This window comes from Eucyclogobius newberryi, unplaced genomic scaffold (assembly GCF_026437365.1).
Source record: "Eucyclogobius newberryi isolate DKJ021-1_F unplaced genomic scaffold, fEucNew1.0.hap1 SCAF_6, whole genome shotgun sequence".
Taxonomy (NCBI): Eukaryota; Metazoa; Chordata; class Actinopteri; order Gobiiformes; family Gobiidae; genus Eucyclogobius; species Eucyclogobius newberryi.
Window position 1 is genome coordinate 929,568 of NW_027316278.1, and position 19,012 is coordinate 948,579.

Below are 19,012 nucleotides of genomic sequence, written 5' to 3' on the forward strand. Positions count from 1 at the left end.
GAGGAGAAGGCTCTGAACATGGAGCAGGTTCTGAGTGAGGAGCAGGTTCTGAGCAAGGAGCAGGTTCTGAGCGAGGAGCAGGTTCTGAGTGAAGAGCAGGTTCTGAGTGAGGAGCAGGATCTCAGTGAGGAGCAGGTTATGAGTGTGGCGCAGGTTCTGAGCGAGGAGCAGGTTCTGAGGTGCAGGTTCTGAGTGAGGAGCAGGTTCTGAGTGAGGAGCAGTTTCTGAGGACCAGGTTCTGAGTGAGGAGCAGGTTCTGAGTGAGGAGCAGGTTCTGAGCGAGGAGAAGGCTCTGAACATGGAGCAGGTTCTGAGTGAGGAGCAGGTTCTGAGCAAGGAGCAGGTTCTGAGCGAGGAGCAGGTTCTGAACGTGGAGCAGGTTCTGAGTGAGGAGCAGGTTCTGAGTGTGGAGCAGGTTCTGAGTGTGGAGCAGGTTCTGAGTGAGGAGCAGGTTCTGAGTGAGGAGCAGGTTCTGAGTGAGGAGCAGGTTCTGAGTGTGGAGCAGGTTCTGAGTGAGGAGCAGATTCTGAGGAGCAGGTTCTGAGTGTGGAGCAGGTTATGAGCGAGGAGCAGGTTCTGAGTGAGGAGCAGGTTCTGAGTGTGGAGCAGGTTCTGAGTGTGGAGCAGGTTCTGAGTGTGGAGCAGGTTCTGAGTGAGGAGCAGGTTCTGAGTGTGGAGCAGGTTCTGAGTGTGGAGCAGGTTCTGAGTGTGGAGCAGGTTCTGAGTGAGGAGCAGGTTCTGAGTGTGGAGCAGGTTCTGAGTGAGGAGCAGTTTCTGAGGAGCAGGTTCTGAGTGAGGAGCAGGTTCTGAGTGAGGAGCAGGTTCTGAGTGAGGAGCAGGTTCTGAGTGAGGAGCAGGTTCTGAGTGTGGAGCAGGTTCTGAGGAGCAGGTTCTTAGTGTGGAGCAGGTTCTGAGTGTGGAGCAGGTTCTGAGTGAGGAGCAGGTTCTGAGTGAGGAGCAGATTCTGAGTGTGGAGCAGGTTCTGAGTGTGCAGCAGGTTCTGAGTGTGGAGCAGGTTCTGAGTGAGGAGCAGGTTCTGAGGAGCAGGTTCTGAGGAGCAGGTTCTGAGTGGGGAGCAAGTTCTGAGCGTGGGGCAGGTTCTGAGTGTGGAGCAGGTTCTGAGTGTGGAGCAGGTTCTGAGTGTGGAGCAGGTTCTGAGAGTGGAGCAGGTTCTGAGTGAGGAGCAGATTCTGAGGAGCAGGTTCTGAGTGTGTAGCAGGTTCTTAGTGAGGAGCAGGTTCTGAGTTTGGAGCAGGTTCTGAGTGAGGAGCAGGTTCTGAGTGTGGAGCAGGTTCTGAGTGTGGAGCAGGTTCTGAGTGTGGAGCAGGTTCTGAGCGAGGAGCAGGTTCTGAGGAGCAGGTTCTGACTGATGAGCAGGTTCTGAGTGAGGAGCAGGTTCTGAGGAGCAGGTTCTGAGTGAGGAGCAGGTTCTGAGTGAGGAGCAGGTTCTGAGTGAGGAGCAGGTTCTGAGTGAGGAGCAGGTTCTGAGTGAGGAGCAGGTTCTGAGCGAGGAGCAGGTTCTGAACGTGGAGCAGGTTCTAAGTGAGGAGCAGGTTTTGAGTGTGGAGCAGTTTCTGAGCGTGGAGCAGGTTCTGAGTGAGGAGCAGGTTCTGAGTGAGGAGCAGGTTCTGAGTGAGGAGCAGGTTCTTAGGAGCAGGTTCTGAGTGTGGAGCAGGTTCTGAGGACCAGGTTCTGAGTGAGGAGCAGATTCTGAGGAGCAGGTTCTGAGTGTGGAGAAGGTTCTGAGCGAGGAGCAGGTTCTGAGCGAGGAGCAGGTTCTGAGTGTGGAGCAGGTTCTGAGTGTGGAGCAGGTTCTGAGTGAGGAGCAGGTTCTGAGTGTGGAGCAGGTTCTGAGTGAGGAGCAGGTTCTGAGTGTGGAGCAGTTTCTGAGTGAGGAGCAGGTTCTGAGTGTAGAGCAGTTTCTGAGTGAGGAGCAGGTTCTATGTGAGGAGCAGGTTCTGAGCGAGGAGCAGGTTCTGAGCGTGGAGCAGGTTCTGAGGAGCAGGTTCTGAGTGTGGAGCAGGTTCTGAGTGTGGAGCAGGTTCTGAGTGAGGAGCAGATTTTGAGGAGCAGGTTCTGAGTGTGTAGCAGGTTCTGAGTGAGGAGCAGGTTCTGAGGTGCAGGTTCTGAGTAAGGAGCAGTTTCTGAGGAGCAGGTTCTGAGTGAGGAGCAGGTTCTGAGTGTGGAGCAGTTTCTGAGTGAGGAGCAGGTTCTGAGTGTAGAGCAGTTTCTGAGTGAGGAGCAGGTTCTATGTGAGGAGCAGGTTCTGAGCGAGGAGCAGGTTCTGAGCGTGGAGCAGGTTCTGAGGAGCAGGTTCTGAGTGTGGAGCAGGTTCTGAGTGTGGAGCAGGTTCTGAGTGAGGAGCAGATTTTGAGGAGCAGGTTCTGAGTGTGTAGCAGGTTCTGAGTGAGGAGCAGGTTCTGAGGTGCAGGTTCTGAGTAAGGAGCAGTTTCTGAGGAGCAGGTTCTGAGTGAGGAGCAGGTTCTGAGTGAGGAGCAGGTTCTGAGCGAGGAGCAGGTTCTGAACGCGGAGCAGGTTCTGAGTGAGGAGCAGGTTCTGAGTGAGGAGCAGGTTCTGAACGTGGAGCAGGTTCTGAGTGAGGAGCAGGTTCTGAGTGTGGAGCAGTTTGAGTGAGGAGCAGGTTCTAAGTGAGGAGCAGTTTCTGAGTGAGGAGCAGGTTCTAAGTGAGGAGCAGGTTCTGAGTGAGGAGCAGGTTCTGAGCGTGGAGCAGTTTCTGAGTGAGGAGCAGGTTCTGAGTGTGGAGCAGGTTCTGAGTGAGGAGCAGGTTCTAAGCGAGGAGCAGGTTCTGAGTGAGGAGCAGGTTCTGAGCGTGGAGCAGGTTCTGAGTGAGGAGCAGGTTCAGAGTGAGGAGCAGGTTCTGAGTGAGGAGCAGGTTCTGAGGAGCAGGTTCTGAGTGTGGAGCAGGTTCTGTGGAGCAGGTTCTGAGTGTGGAGCAGGTTCTGAGTGTGGAGCAGGTTCTGAGTGAGGAGCAGATTCTGAGGAGCAGGTTCTGAGTGTGGAGCAGGTTCTGAGCGAGGAGCAGGTTCTGAGTGAGGAGCAGGTTCTGAGTGTGGAGCAGGTTCTGAGTGTGGAGCAGGTTCTGAGTGTGGAGCAGGTTCTGAGTGAGGAGCAGGTTCTGAGTGTGGAGCAGGTTCTGAGTGTGGAGCAGGTTCTGAGTGAGGAGCAGGTTCTGAGTGTGGAGCAGGTTCTGAGTGTGGAGCAGGTTCTGAGTGAGGAGCAGGTTTTGAGTGTGGAGCAGGTTCTGAGTGAGGAGCAGGTTCTAAGTGAGGAGCAGGTTCTGAGTGAGGAGCACGTTCTGAGCGTGGAGCAGGTTCTGAGTGAGGAGCAGGTTCTGAGTGAGGAGCAGGTTCTGAGTGAGGAGCAGGTTCTGAGTGAGGAGCAGGTTCTGAGGAGCAGGTTCTGAGTGTGGAGCAGGTTCTGAGTGAGGAGCAGATTCTGAGGAGCAGGTTCTGAGTGTGGAGCAAGTTATGAGCGAGGAGCAGGTTCTGAGTGAGGAGCAGGTTCTGAGTGTGGAGCAGGTTCTGAGTGTGGAGCAGGTTCTGAGTGTGGAGCAGGTTCTGAGTGAGGAGCAGGTTCTGAGTGTGGAGCAGGTTCTGAGTGTGGAGCAGGTTCTGAGTGTGGAGCAGGTTCTGAGTGAGGAGCAGGTTCTGAGTGTGGAGCAGGTTCTGAGTGAGGAGCAGTTTCTGAGGAGCAGGTTCTGAGTGAGGAGCAGGTTCTGAGTGAGGAGCAGGTTCTGAGTGAGGAGCAGGTTCTGACTGAGGAGCAGGTTCTGAGTGTGGAGCAGGTTCTGAGTGTGGAGCAGGTTCTGAGGAGCAGGTTCTTAGTGTGGAGCAGGTTCTGAGTTTGGAGCAGGTTCTGAGTGAGGAGCAGGTTCTGAGTGAGGAGCAGATTCTGAGTGTGGAGCAGGTTCTGAGTGTGGAGCAGGTTCTGAGTGAGGAGCAGGTTCTGAGGAGCAGGTTCTGAGTGTGGAGCAGGTTCTGAGTGGGGAGCAAGTTCTGAGCGTGGGGCAGGTTCTGAGTGTGGAGCAGGTTCTGAGTGTGGAGCAGGTTCTGAGTGAGGAGCAGGTTCTGAGTGTGGAGCAGGTTCTGAGAGTGGAGCAGGTTCTGAGTGAGGAGCAGATTCTGAGGAGCAGGTTCTGAGTGTGTAGCAGGTTCTGAGTGAGGAGCAGGTTCTGAGTGTGGAGCAGGTTCTGAGTGAGGAGCAGGTTCTGAGTGTGGAGCAGGATCTGAGTGTGGAGCAGGTTCTGTGTGTGGAGCAGGTTCTGAGTGAGGAGCAGGTTCTGAGTGTGGAGCAGGTTCTGAGTGTGGAGCAGGTTCTGAGCGAGGAGCAGGTTCTGAGGAGCAGGTTCTGACTGATGAGCAGGTTCTGAGTGAGGAGCAGGTTCTGAGGAGCAGGTTCTGAGTGAGGAGCAGGTTCTGAGTGAGGAGCAGGTTCTGAGCGAGGAGCAGGTTCTGAACGTGGAGCAGGTTCTGAGTGAGGAGCAGGTTCTGAGTGAGGAGCAGGTTCTGAGCGAGGAGCAGGTTCTGAACGTGGAGCAGGTTCTAAGTGAGGAGCAGGTTCTGAGTGTGGAGCAGTTTCTGAGCGTGGAGCAGGTTCTGAGTGAGGAGCAGGTTCTGAGTGAGGAGCAGGTTCTGAGTGAGGAGCAGGTTCTGAGGAGCAGGTTCTGAGTGTGGAGCAGGTTCTGAGGAGCAGGTTCTGAGTGAGGAGCAGATTCTGAGGAGCAGGTTCTGAGTGTGGAGCAGGTTCTGAGCGAGGAGCAGGTTCTGAGCGAGGAGCAGGTTCTGAGTGTGGAGCAGGTTCTGAGAGTGGAGCAGGTTCTGAGTGAGGAGCAGATTCTGAGGAGCAGGTTCTGAGCGAGGAGCAGGTTCTGAGTGAGGAGCAGGTTCTGAGGAGCAGGTTCTGAGTGTGGAGCAGGTTCTGAGGAGCAGGTTCTGAGTGAGGAGCAGATTCTGAGGAGCAGGTTCTGAGTGTGGAGCAGGTTCTGAGCGAGGAGCAGGTTCTGAGCGAGGAGCAGGTTCTGAGTGTGGAGCAGGTTCTGAGAGTGGAGCAGGTTCTGAGTGAGGAGCAGATTCTGAGGAGCAGGTTCTGAGCGAGGAGCAGGTTCTGAGTGTGGAGCAGGTTCTGAGTGTGGAGCAGGTTCTGAGTGTGGAGCAGGTTCTGAGTGTGGAGCAGGTTCTGAGTGTGGAGCAGGTTCTGTGTGTGGAGCAGGTTCTGAGTGTGGAAACCACCCTCTTGGAGCTCATCTGGGACGGGGATAAGATGTGGGGGTTTTCTTCATGTTTGACCGGCAGAAGCTTCAGCTGTGGTCAAGGTTCTTGACAGGTACAAACTGGACTCACTCTCATCTTTCCTTGTTTCTTCGCGTCCTCTTCCCTTCCTTCTTTTACTTCCTTCTTTTACTTCCTTCTTTTACTTCCTTCCTCCTTCCTTTCCTTGCTTCCTCTCCGCTCTCCTCCATGCGGCGGCGCATGCGCAGTGCGCTGAACAGAACGGCACTTTCAGCCGTTTGTAGAGGCTGTGCGCATGCGCAGTGCCTCTCGCGCGGAGCATCTCTGTGACAAAGGAGCGTGTGCGCGCCGCTCGTGCCCGCGCGGGACAAACCGTTTTTTCTTCAGAACCGGAACAATCTTCAGCAGAACCTTCTGCCCGCGGCTCACGTCACGAGCCGTCCGGTCTGCGCGTGTGCGTGAGGCGCGTGCGTCTGGAGAAGCGGCAGAAGAACCGGAGCAGAACCGGAGCAGAACCGGAGCCACAGACATGAGCTGTAACTGGGGCACGGAGCTGTGGGTAGGTCTGTGCGCGTGCGTGTGAGCGGGCACCGGGCCTCGTGCTCTTGTGCCATGGCAACGGCTGCAGCCACAGAACCCGGGCCGAACCGGGTTAAACACAGGTCTACGTGTCCGCGGGACAAACCGGGACAAACCGGGACAATGTGTGCGCGCGCGCGTGTCAGAGGTGAGGAGGATTTCACCTGCAGCAGAGCGTCGGTGTGCGCATGCGCGTCACTGTCTGGAGCTAGAGCTCATTAAGAACATGTTTAGAACATGTTTAGAACATGACTCATGTGTCTGCCTGACCCCTGACCCTGTGCTGACCTCTGACCTCTGTCCTCAGGACCAGTTCGAGAGTTTGGAGAAACACACGTCGTGGGGCATCGACTTTTTAGAGAAATACACAAAGTTTCTGAAAGAAAGATCCGAGATCGAGCAGAACTACGCCAAACAGATCAGGTACTGGACCTGGACCTGGACTGGACTGGACCTGGACCTGGACCTGGACCTGGACCTGGACCTGGACCTGGACCTGGACCTGGACCTGGGTCAGTTTCAGTAAATTGTGTTGGTGTTTCAGGAATCTGTCGAAGAAGTATCAGCCCAAACGGAGCCGTGAAGATGAGACCAGGTCTGACCTCTGACCTCTGAGACCAAGAGACTGAATCATCTTCAATAAAGTATTAAAACTGAGACAGACGTTTCTACAATTTACTCCCCCCCTCCTCCCTCCCCCCCTCCTCCTCCCCCCTCCTCCCTCCCCCCCTCCTCCTCCCCCCTCCTCCCTCCCCCCCTCCTCCTCCCCCCTCCTCCCTCCCCCCCTCCTCCTCCTCCCCTCCTCCCCCCCCCCTCCTCCTCCCTCCCCCCTCCTCCTCCTGCTCCTCCCCCCTCCTCCCTCCCCCCCTCCTCCCTCCCCCCCTCCTCCTCCTCCTCCTCCCCCCCTCCTCCTCCTCCCCTCCTCCCTCCCCCCCTCCTCCTCCTCCTCCCCCCTCCTCCCTCCTCCCCCCCCTCCTCCTCCTCCCCTCCTCCCTCCCCCTCCTCCTCCTCCTCCTCCTCCTCCCTCCCCCCCTCCTCCTCCTCCTCCCCCTCCTCCTCCCCTCCTCCTCCTTCCCCCTCCTCCCTCCCCCCTCCTCCTCCCCTCCTCCCTCCCCCCCTCCTCCTCCTCCTCCTCCCCCCCTCCTCCTCCTCCTCCTGCTCCTCCTCCCTCCCCCCCTCCCCCTCCTCCTCCTCCTCCTCCCCCCCTCCTCCTCCTCCCCCTCCTCCTCCTCCCCCCTCCTCCCTCCCCCCTCCTCCTCCCCCTCCTCCTGCTCCTCCCCCTCCTCCTCCCCTCCTCCTCCCCCCCTCCTCCTCCTCCCCCTCCTCCCCTCCTCCTCCTCCCCCCTCCTCCCTCCCCCCCTCCTCCTCCTCCTCCCCCCCTCAGGTTCTCCTGGTGTGTGGCGTTCTGCTCCTCGTTGCGTCATCTGGAGGTTTTGGCGTCTCAGAGAGAGGAACTGTCTGAGAACCTGAGTGAGAACATGCAGGAGCTGAGCCGCTACAGCAGCGACCTGAAGGGCGAGAGGAAAGGGGTGAGTAAAGGGGTGTCCCACAGCGTCCCCTGTCCTCAGGCAACTGTCCCACAGCGTCCCCTGTCCTCAGGCAACTGTCCCACAGCGTCCCCTGTCCTCAGGCAACTGTCCCACAGCGTCCCCTGTCCTCAGCCAACTGTCCCACAGCGTCCCCTGTCCTCAGCCAACTGTCCCACAGCGTCCCCTGTCCTCAGCCAACTGTCCCAGCGCAGGGTGCCGTGTTACTTCAGTTATTTTGTTCTTTGGGCTGGTTACCATGTGACTTCCTCTGCGGGACAGGGCGTGTCTGACCCTGGACAGGGCGTGTGTCTGAGGCGGGACAGGGCGTGTCTGACCCTGGACAGGGCGTGTGTCTGAGGCGGGACAGGGCGTGTCTGACCCTGGACAGGGCGTGTGTCTGAGGCGGGACAGGGCGTGTCTGAGGCGGGACAGGGCGTGTGTCTTAGGCGGGACAGGGCGTGTCTGACCCTGGACAGGGTGTGTGTCTGAGGCGGGACAGGGCGTGTGTCTGAGGCGGGACAGGGCGTGTCTGAGGCGGGACAGGGCGTGTGTCTGAGGCGAGACAGGGCGTGTGTCTGAGGCGGGACAGGGTGTGTCTGAGGCGGGACAGGGCGTGTGTCTGAGGCGGGACAGGGTGTGTCTGAGGCGGGACAGGGCGTGTGTCTGAGGCGGGACAGGGTGTGTCTGAGGCGGGACAGGGCGTGTGTCTGAGGCGGGACAAGGCGTGTGTCTGAGGCGGGACAGGGCGTGTCTGAGGCGGGACAGGGCGTGTGTCTGAGGCGGGACAGGCCGTGTGTCTGAGGCGGGACAGGGCGTGTCTGAGGCTGGACAGGGCGTGTCTGAGGCGGGACAGGGCGTGTGTCTGAGGCGGGACAGGGCGTGTGTCTGAGGCGGGACAGGGCGTGTGTCTGAGGCGGGACAGGGCGTGTCTGAGGCGGGACAGGGCGTGTGTCTGAGGTGGGACAGGGCGTGTCTGAGGTGGGACAGGGCGTGTCTGAGGCGGGACAGGGCGCGTGTCTGAGGCGGGACAGGGCGTGTGTCTGAGGCGAGACAGGGCGTGTGTCTGAGGTGGGACAGGGCGTGTCTGAGGTGGGACAGGGCGTGTGTCTGAGGTGGGACAGGGCGTGTCTGAGGCGGGACAGGGCGTGTGTCTGAGGCGGGACAGGGTGTGTCTGAGGCGGGACAAGGCGTGTCTGAGGTGGGACAGGGCGTGTGTCTGAGGTGGGACAGGGCGTGTCTGAGGTGGGACAGGGCGTGTCTGAGGCGGGACAGGGCGTGTGTCTGAGGTGGGACAGGGTGTGTCTGAGGCGGGACAGGGCGTGTGTCTGAGGCGGGACAGGGTGTGTCTGAGGCGGGACAGGGTGTGTCTGAGGCGGGACAGGGCGTGTGTCTGAGGCGGGACAGGGTGTGTCTGAGGCGGGACAGGGCGTGTGTCTGAGGCGGGACAAGGCGTGTGTCTGAGGCTGGACAGGGCGTGTCTGAGGCGGGACAGGGCGTGTGTCTGAGGCGGGACAGGGCGTGTGTCTGAGGCGGGACAGGGTGTGTCTGAGGCGGGACAGGGCGTGTGTCTGAGGCGGGACAAGGCGTGTGTCTGAGGCGGGACAGGGCGTGTGTCTGAGGCGGGACAGGGCCTGTCTGAGGCGGGACAGGGCGTGTGTCTGAGGCGGGACAGGGTGTGTCTGAGGCGGGACAGGGTGTGTCTGAGGCGGGACAGGGCGTGTGTCTGAGGCGGGACAGGGTGTGTCTGAGGCGGGACAGGGCGTGTGTCTGAGGCGGGACAAGGCGTGTGTCTGAGGCGAGACAGGGCGTGTGTCTGAGGCGGGACAGGGCGTGTGTCTGAGGCGGGACAGGGTGTGTCTGAGGCGGGACAGGGCGTGTGTCTGAGGCGGGACAGGGTGTGTCTGAGGCGGGACAGGGCGTGTGTCTGAGGCGGGACAAGGCGCGTGTCTGAGGTGGGACAGGGCGTGTCTGAGGCGGGACAGGGCGTGTCTGACGTGTGTCGTCCCGCAGCACTTCCAGGACGGGCGGCGGGCGCAGCAGCACATCGAGAGCTCGTGGAAGCAGCTGGAGTCGGTCAGAAACACTTTGGTCAAAGTCAAACTCTGGATCTTTTATAATCGTGTCTTTGTTTCAGAGCAAACGACGTTTTGAGCGCGACTGTAAAGAGGCGGAGCGAGCGCAGCACGCCGCTGACCGCCTGCAGCTGGAGCGGGACGGAGAGAAGGTCAGACCATGAGTGACCTACTGTTAACACAGGGTCATGACCTTTTTGTGACCTCTGGTGATCACTGGTGACCTCTGGTGACCTCTGGTGATCACTGGTGACCTCTGGTGATCACTGGTGACCTCTGGTGATCACTGGTGACCTCTGGTGACCTCTGGTGATCACTGGTGACCTCTGGTGATCACTGGTGACCACTGGTGAACTCTGGTGATCACTGGTGACCTCTGGTGACCTCTGGTGATCACTGGTGACCTCTGGTGATCACTGGTGACCTCTGGTGACCTCTGGTGACCACTGGTGACCTCTGGTGATCACTGGTGACCACTGGTGACCTCTGGTGATCACTGGTGACCTCTGGTGATCACTGGTGACCTCTGGTGATCACTGGTGACCACTGGTGACCTCTGGTGACCTCTGGTGACCTCTGGTGATCTCTGGTGATCACTGGTGACCTCTGGTGACCTCTGGTGACCTCTGGTGATCACTGGTGACCTCTGGTGATCACTGGTGACCTCTGGTGACCTCTGGTGATCACTGGTGACCTCTGGTGATCACTGGTGACCACTGGTGAACTCTGGTGATCACTGGTGACCTCTGGTGACCTCTGGTGATCACTGGTGACCTCTGGTGATCACTGGTGACCTCTGGTGACCTCTGGTGATCACTGGTGACCTCTGGTGACCTCTGGTGATCACTGGTGACCTCTGGTGATCACTGGTGACCTCTGGTGACCTCTGGTGATCACTGGTGACCACTGGTGAACTCTGGTGATCACTGGTGACCTCTGGTGACCTCTGGTGATCACTGGTGACCTCTGGTGATCACTGGTGACCTCTGGTGACCTCTGGTGATCACTGGTGACCTCTGGTGATCACTGGTGACCACTGGTGACCTCTGGTGACCTCTGGTGATCACTGGTGACCTCTGGTGACCTCTGGTGATCACTGGTGACCTCTGGTGATCACTGGTGATCACTGGTGACCTCTGGTGACCTCTGGTGATCAATGGTGACCTCTGGTGACCACTGGTGATCACTGGTGACCTCTGGTGACTGGTGACCTCTGGTGATCACTGGTGACCACTGGTGACCACTGGTGATCACTGGTGACCTCTGGTGACCTCTGGTGACCTCTGGTGACCTCTGGTGACCTCTGGTGATCACTGGTGACCTCTGGTGACCTCTGGTGACCTCTGGTGACCTCTGGTGATCACTGGTGACCTCTGGTGACCTCTGGTGATCACTGGTGACCTCTGGTGACCTCTGGTGACCACTGGTGACCTCTGGTGATCACTGGTGACCACTGGTGACCTCTGGTGATCACTGGTGACCTCTGGTGATCACTGGTGACCACTGGTGACCTCTGGTGACCTCTGGTGACCTCTGGTGATCTCTGGTGATCACTGGTGACCTCTGGTGACCTCTGGTGACCTCTGGTGATCACTGGTGACCTCTGGTGATCACTGGTGACCTCTGGTGACCTCTGGTGATCACTGGTGACCTCTGGTGATCACTGGTGACCACTGGTGAACTCTGGTGATCACTGGTGACCTCTGGTGACCTCTGGTGATCACTGGTGACCTCTGGTGATCACTGGTGACCTCTGGTGACCTCTGGTGATCACTGGTGACCTCTGGTGACCTCTGGTGATCACTGGTGACCTCTGGTGATCACTGGTGACCACTGGTGAACTCTGGTGATCACTGGTGACCTCTGGTGACCTCTGGTGATCACTGGTGACCTCTGGTGATCACTGGTGACCTCTGGTGACCTCTGGTGATCACTGGTGACCTCTGGTGATCACTGGTGACCACTGGTGACCTCTGGTGACCTCTGGTGACCTCTGGTGATCACTGGTGACCTCTGGTGACCTCTGGTGATCACTGGTGACCTCTGGTGATCACTGGTGATCACTGGTGACCTCTGGTGACCTCTGGTGATCACTGGTGACCTCTGGTGACCACTGGTGATCACTGGTGACCTCTGGTGACCTCTGGTGACCTCTGGTGACCTCTGGTGACCTCTGGTGATCACTGGTGACCTCTGGTGACCTCTGGTGACCTCTTTAGGCTCTAATCTGTTTCAGTTATGAGAATTATAATAGAAGTAAACCAGGTCTAAACAGTGTAAAAAAGATAAAATATATTTATAAGTTTGGGGGAAATTTAACTGTCTAAACACAACATAAAAGGAATAAAACCAGGATAAAGTTCAGATTATTTTACCAAAGGAAGAAACTATAATTCTGCTCTGTTTTCTCTGCAGCGGTGCAGCATCAAGGTGAGACTAAACCAGGACTAAACCAGGACTAAACCAGGACTAAACCAGGTCTAAACCAGGACTAAACCAGGACTAAACCAGGACTAAACCAGGTCTAAATCAGGACTAAATCAGGTCTAAACCAGGACTAAACCAGGACTAAACCAGGACTAAACCAGGTCTAAACCAGGACTAAACCAGGACTTAACCTGGACTAAACCAGGACTAAACCAGGACTTAACCTGGACTAAACCAGGACTAAACCAGGTCTAAACCAGGATTTAACCTGGACTAAACCAGGACTAAACCAGGACTAAACCAGGACTAAACCAGGACTAAACCAGGTCTGAAGCAGGACTAAACCAGGACTAAACCAGGTCTAAACCAGGACTAAACCAGGACTAAACCAGGTCTGAAGCAGGACTAAACCAGGACTAAACCAAGACTTAACCTGGACTAAACCAGGACTAAACCAGGTCTAAACCAGGTCTAAACCAGGACTAAACCAGGACTAAACCAGGACTAAACCAGGTCTAAATCAGGACTAAATCAGGTCTAAACCAGGACTAAACCAGGACTAAACCAGGACTTAACCAGGACTAAACCAGGTCTAAACCAGGACTAAACCAGGACTTAACCTGGACTAAACCAGGACTAAACCAGGACTAAACCAGGACTAAACCAGGTCTAAACCAGGACTAAACCAGGACTAAACCAGGACTAAACCAGGTCTAAATCAGGACTAAATCAGGTCTAAACCAGGACTAAACCAGGACTAAACCAGGACTAAACCAGGTCTAAACCAGGACTTAACCTGGACTAAACCAGGACTAAACCAGGACTAAACCAGGACTAAACCAGGTCTAAACCAGGACTAAACCAGGACTAAACCAGGACTAAACCAGGACTAAACCAGGACTTAACCTGGACTAAACCAGGACTAAACCAGGACTAAACCAGGACTAAACCAGGTCTAAACCAGGACTAAACCAGGACTAAACCAGGACTAAACCAGGTCTAAATCAGGACTAAATCAGGTCTAAACCAGGACTAAACCAGGACTAAACCAGGACTAAACCAGGTCTAAACCAGGACTAAACCAGGACTTAACCTGGACTAAACCAGGACTAAACCAGGACTTAACCTGGACTAAACCAGGACTAAACCAGGTCTAAACCAGGATTTAACCTGGACTAAACCAGGACTAAACCAGGACTAAACCAGGACTAAACCAGGACTAAACCAGGTCTGAAGCAGGACTAAACCAGGACTAAACCAGGTCTAAACCAGGACTAAACCAGGACTAAACCAGGTCTGAAGCAGGACTAAACCAGGACTAAACCAAGACTTAACCTGGACTAAACCAGGACTAAACCAGGTCTAAACCAGGTCTAAACCAGGACTAAACCAGGACTAAACCAGGACTAAACCAGGTCTAAATCAGGACTAAATCAGGTCTAAACCAGGACTAAACCAGGACTAAACCAGGACTTAACCAGGACTAAACCAGGTCTAAACCAGGACTAAACCAGGACTAAACCAGGACTAAACCAGGACTTAACCTGGACTAAACCAGGACTAAACCAGGACTAAACCAGGACTTAACCTGGACTAAACCAGGACTAAACCAGGTCTAAACCAGGTCTAAACCAGGACTAAACCAGGACTAAACCAGGACTAAACCAGGACTAAACCAGGTCTAAACCAGGACTAAACCAGGACTAAACCAGGACTAAACCAGGACTTAACCTGGACTAAACCAGGACTAAACCAGGACTAAACCAGGTCTAAACCAGGACTAAACCAGGACTAAACCAGGACTTAACCTGGACTAAACCAGGACTAAACCAGGACTAAACCAGGTCTAAACCAGGACTAAACCAGGACTAAACCAGGACTTAACCTGGACTAAACCAGGACTAAACCAGGACTTAACCTGGACTAAACCAGGACTAAACCAGGACTAAACCAGGTCTAAACCAGGACTAAACCAGGACTAAACCAGGACTAAACCAGGACTAAACCAGGACTTAACCTGAACTAAACCAGGACTAAACCAGGACTTAACCAGGACTAAACCAGGACTTAACCTGGACTAAACCAGGACTAAACCAGGACTAAACCAGGACTTAACCTGGACTAAACCAGGACTAAACCAGGACTAAACCAGGACTTAACCTGGACTAAACCAGGACTAAACCAGGACTTAACCAGGACTAAACCAGGACTTAACCTGGACTAAACCAGGACTAAACCAGGTCTAAACCAGGTCTAAACCAGGACTAAACCAGGACCAAACCAGGACTAAACCAGGACTAAACCAGGTCTAAACCAGGACTAAACCAGGACTAAACCAGGACTTAACCTGGACTAAACCAGGACTAAACCAGGACTAAACCAGGACTTAACCTGGACTAAACCAGGACTAAACCAGGACTAAACCAGGACTTAACCTGGACTAAACCAGGACTAAACCAAGACTAAACCAGGACTTAACCTGGACTAAACCAGGACTAAACCTGGACTAAACCAGGACTAAACCAGGACTAAACCAGGACTTAACCAGGACTAAACCAAGACTAAATCAGGTCTAAACCAGGACTAAACTAGGACTAAACCAGGACTTAACCTGGACTAAACCTGGACTAAACCAGAACTAAACCAGAACTAAACCAGGACTAAACCAGGTATAAACCAGGACTAAACCAGGACTAAACCAGGACTAAACCAAGACTTAACCTGGACTAAACCAGGACTAAACCAGGACTAAACCAGGACTTAACCTGGACTAAACCAGGACTAAACCAGGACTAAATCAGGACTAAATCAGGTCTAAACCAGGTCTAAACCACGACTAAACCAGGACTAAACCAGGACTTAACCTGGACTAAACCAGGACTAAACCAGGACTTAACCAGGACTAAACCAGGACTAAACCAGGTCTAAACCAGGTCTAAACCAGGACTAAACCAGGTCTAAACCAGGACTTAACCAGGACTAAACCAGGACTAAACCAGGACTTAACCTGGACTAAACCAGGACTTAACCAAGACTTAACCTGGACTAAACCAGGACTAAACCAGGACTAAACCAAGACTTAACCAGGACTAAACCAGGACTAAACCAGGACTAAACCAGGACTTAACCTGGACTTAACCTGGACTAAACCAGGACTAAACAGGACTAAATCAGGACTAAACCAGGACTAAACCAGGACTAAACCAGGACTTAACCTGGACTAAACCAGGACTAAACCAGGACTTAACCAGGACTAAACCAGGACTAAACCAGGACTTAACCAGGACTAAACCAGGTCTAAACCAGGACTAAACCAGGACTTAACCTGGACTAAACCAGGACTAAACCAGGTCTAAACCAGGACTAAACCAGGACTAAACCAGGACTAAACCAGGACTTAACCTGGACTAAACCAGGACTAAACCAGGACTTAACCTGGACTAAACCAGGACTAAACCAGGACTAAACCAGGTCTAAACCAGGACTAAACCAGGACTAAACCAGGACTTAACCTGGACTAAACCAGGACTAAACCAGGACTAAACCAGGTCTAAACCAGGACTAAACCAGGACTAAACCAGGACTTAACCTGGACTAAACCAGGACTAAACCAGGACTTAACCTGGACTAAACCAGGACTAAACCAGGACTAAACCAGGTCTAAACCAGGACTAAACCAGGACTAAACCAGGACTAAACCAGGACTAAACCAGGACTTAACCTGAACTAAACCAGGACTAAACCAGGACTTAACCAGGACTAAACCAGGACTTAACCTGGACTATACCAGGACTAAACCAAGACTAAACCAGGACTAAACCAGGTCTAAACCAGGACTAAACCAAGACTAAACCAGGACTAAACCAGGTCTAAACCAGGACTTAACCTGGACTAAACCAGGACTAAACCAAGACTAAACCAGGACTAAACCAGGACTAAACCAGGACTAAACCAGGACTAAACCAGGTCTAAACCAGGTCTAAACCAGGACTAAACCAGGACTTAACCTGGACTAAACCAGGACTAAACCAGGACTAAACCAGGACTTAACCAGGACTAAACCAAGACTAAACCAGGACTTAACCTGGACTAAACCAGGACTAAATCAGGACTAAATCAGGTCTAAACCAGGACTAAACTAGGACTAAACCAGGACTTAACCAGGACTAAACCAGGACTAAACCAGGACTTAACCTGGACTAAACCTGGACTAAACCAGGACTAAACCAGGTCTAAACCAGGACTAAACCAGGACTTAACCTGGACTAAACCAGGACTAAACCAGGACTAAACCAGGTCTAAACCAGGACTAAACCAGGACTAAACCAGGACTTAACCTGGACTAAACCAGGACTAAACCAGGACTTAACCTGGACTAAACCAGGTCTAAACCAGGACTAAACCAGGACTAAACCAGGACTAAACCAGGACTTAACCTGGACTAAACCAGGACTAAACCAGGACTTAACCAGGACTAAACCAGGACTTAACCTGGACTAAACCAGGACTAAACCAGGTCTAAACCAGGTCTAAACCAGGACTAAACCAGGACCAAACCAGGACTAAACCAGGACTAAACCAGGACTTAACCAGGACTAAACCAGGACTAAACCAGGACTTAACCAGGACTAAACCAGGACTAAACCAGGTCTAAACCAGGACAAAACCAGGACTAAACCAGGTCTAAATCAGGACTAAATCAGGACTAAACCAGGACTTAACCAGGACTAAACCAGGACTAAACCAGGACTTAACCAGGACTAAACCAGGACTAAACCAGGTCTAAACCAGGACAAAACCAGGACTAAACCAGGACTTTACCAGGACTAAACCAGGACTTAACCAGGACTAAACCAGGACTAAACCAGGACTTAACCAGGTCTAAACCAGGTCTAAATCAGGTCTAAACCAGGACTAAACCAGGACTTAACCAGGACTAAACCAGGACTAAACCAGGACTTAACCAGGACTAAACCAGGTCTAAACCAGGACTTAACCTGGACTAAACCAGGACTAAACCAGGTCTAAACCAGGCCTAAACCAGGACTAAACCAGGACTAAACCAGGACTTAACCTGGACTAAACCAGGACTTAACCTGGACTAAACCAGGACTAAACCAGGACTTAACCTGGACTAAACCAGGACTAAACCAGGACTAAACCAGGTCTAAACCAGGACTAAACCAGGACTAAACCAGGACTTAACCTGGACTAAACCAGGTCTAAACCAGGACTAAACCAGGACTAAACCAGGACTTAACCTGGACTAAACCAGGACTAAACCAGGATTTAACCTGGACTAAACCAGGACTAAACCAGGACTAAACCAGGTCTAAACCAGGACTAAACCAGGACTAAACCAGGACTAAACCAGGACTAAACCAGGACTTAACCTGGACTAAACCAGGACTAAACCAGGACTTAACCAGGACTAAACCAGGACTTAACCTGGACTAAACCAGGACTAAACCAGGTCTAAACCAGGTCTAAACCAGGACTAAACCAGGACCAAACCAGGACTAAACCAGGACTAAACCAGGTCTAAACCAGGACTAAACCAGGACTAAACCAGGACTTAACCTGGACTAAACCAGGACTAAACCAGGACTAAACCAGGACTTAACCTGGACTAAACCAGGACTAAACCAGGACTAAACCAGGACTTAACCTGGACTAAACCAGGACTAAACCAAGACTAAACCAGGACTTAACCTGGACTAAACCAGGACTAAACCAGGTCTAAACCAGGTCTAAACCAGGACTAAACCAGGACTTAACCTGGACTAAACCAGGACTAAACCAGGACTAAACCAGGACTTAACCAGGACTAAACCAAGACTAAACCAGGACTTAACCTGGACTAAACCAGGACTAAATCAGGGCTAAATCAGGTCTAAACCAGGACTAAACTAGGACTAAACCAGGACTTAACCAGGACTAAACCAGGACTAAACCAGGACTTAACCTGGACTAAACCTGGACTAAACCAGAACTAAACCAGAACTAAACCAGGACTAAACCAGGTATAAACCAGGACTAAACCAGGACTAAACCAGGACTAAACCAAGACTTAACCTGGACTAAACCAGGACTAAACCAGGACTAAACCAGGACTAAACCAGGACTTAACCTGGACTAAACCAGGACTAAACCAGGACTAAATCAGGACTAAATCAGGTCTAAACCAGGTCTAAACCACGACTAAACCAGGACTAAACCAGGACTTAACCTGGACTAAACCAGGACTAAACCAGGACTTAACCAGGACTAAACCAGGACTAAACCAGGTCTAAACCAGGTCTAAACCAGGACTAAACCAGGTCTAAACCAGGACTTAACCAGGACTAAACCAGGACTAAACCAGGACTTAACCAGGACTAAACCAGGACTAAACCAGGTCTAAACCAGGTCTAAACCAGGACTAAACCAGGTCTAAACCAGGACTAAACCAGGTCTACACCAGGACTAAACCAGGACTAAACCAGGTCTAAACCAGGACTTAACCAGGACTAAATCTGGACTAAACCAGGACTAAGCCTGGACTAAACCAGGACTAAACCAGGACTAAACCAGGACTTAACCTGGACTAAACCTGGACTAAACCAGGACTAAACCAGGACTAAACCAGGACTAAACCAGGACTAAACCAGGACTTAACCTGGACTAAACCAGGACTTAACCAAGACTTAACCTGGACTAAACCAGGACTAAACCAGGACTAAACCAGGACTTAACCAGGACTAAACCAGGACTAAACCAGGACTTAACCAGGACTAAACCAGGTCTAAACCAGGACTAAACCAGGACTTAACCTGGACTAAACCAGGACTAAACCAGGTCTAAACCAGGACTAAACCAGGACTAAACCAGGACTAAACCAGGACTTAACCTGGACTAAACCAGGACTAAACCAGGACTTAACCTGGACTAAACCAGGACTAAACCAGGACTAAACCAGGTCTAAACCAGGACTAAACCAGGTCTAAACCAGGACTTAACCTGGACTAAACCAGGACTAAACCAGGACTAAACCAGGACTTAACCTGGACTAAACCAGGACTAAACCAGGACTTAACCTGGACTAAACTAGGACTAAACCAGGACTAAACCAGGTCTAAACCAGGACTAAACCAGGACTAAACCAGGACTTAACCTG

At 53.2% G+C, this 19,012-nt stretch overlaps 1 protein-coding gene across 1 annotated transcript in view; it reads left to right on the forward strand.

Annotated features, from left to right (window-relative positions):
• Nucleotides 1-5,522: 5,522 nt before the first annotated feature.
• LOC140347039 (formin-binding protein 1-like) overlaps nucleotides 5,523-19,012 on the forward strand; it is a 48,071-nt gene continuing 34,581 nt past the window's right edge. The window contains exons 1-7 of the mRNA XM_072433355.1: nucleotides 5,523-5,808; nucleotides 6,136-6,251; nucleotides 6,373-6,423; nucleotides 7,213-7,357; nucleotides 9,368-9,430; nucleotides 9,492-9,581; nucleotides 11,845-11,859. Of these exons, the coding sequence (XP_072289456.1) occupies nucleotides 5,545-5,808; nucleotides 6,136-6,251; nucleotides 6,373-6,423; nucleotides 7,213-7,357; nucleotides 9,368-9,430; nucleotides 9,492-9,581; nucleotides 11,845-11,859 (744 nt within the window). The 5' untranslated portion in view covers nucleotides 5,523-5,544. The remainder of the gene's footprint in view (nucleotides 5,809-6,135; nucleotides 6,252-6,372; nucleotides 6,424-7,212; nucleotides 7,358-9,367; nucleotides 9,431-9,491; nucleotides 9,582-11,844; nucleotides 11,860-19,012) is intronic.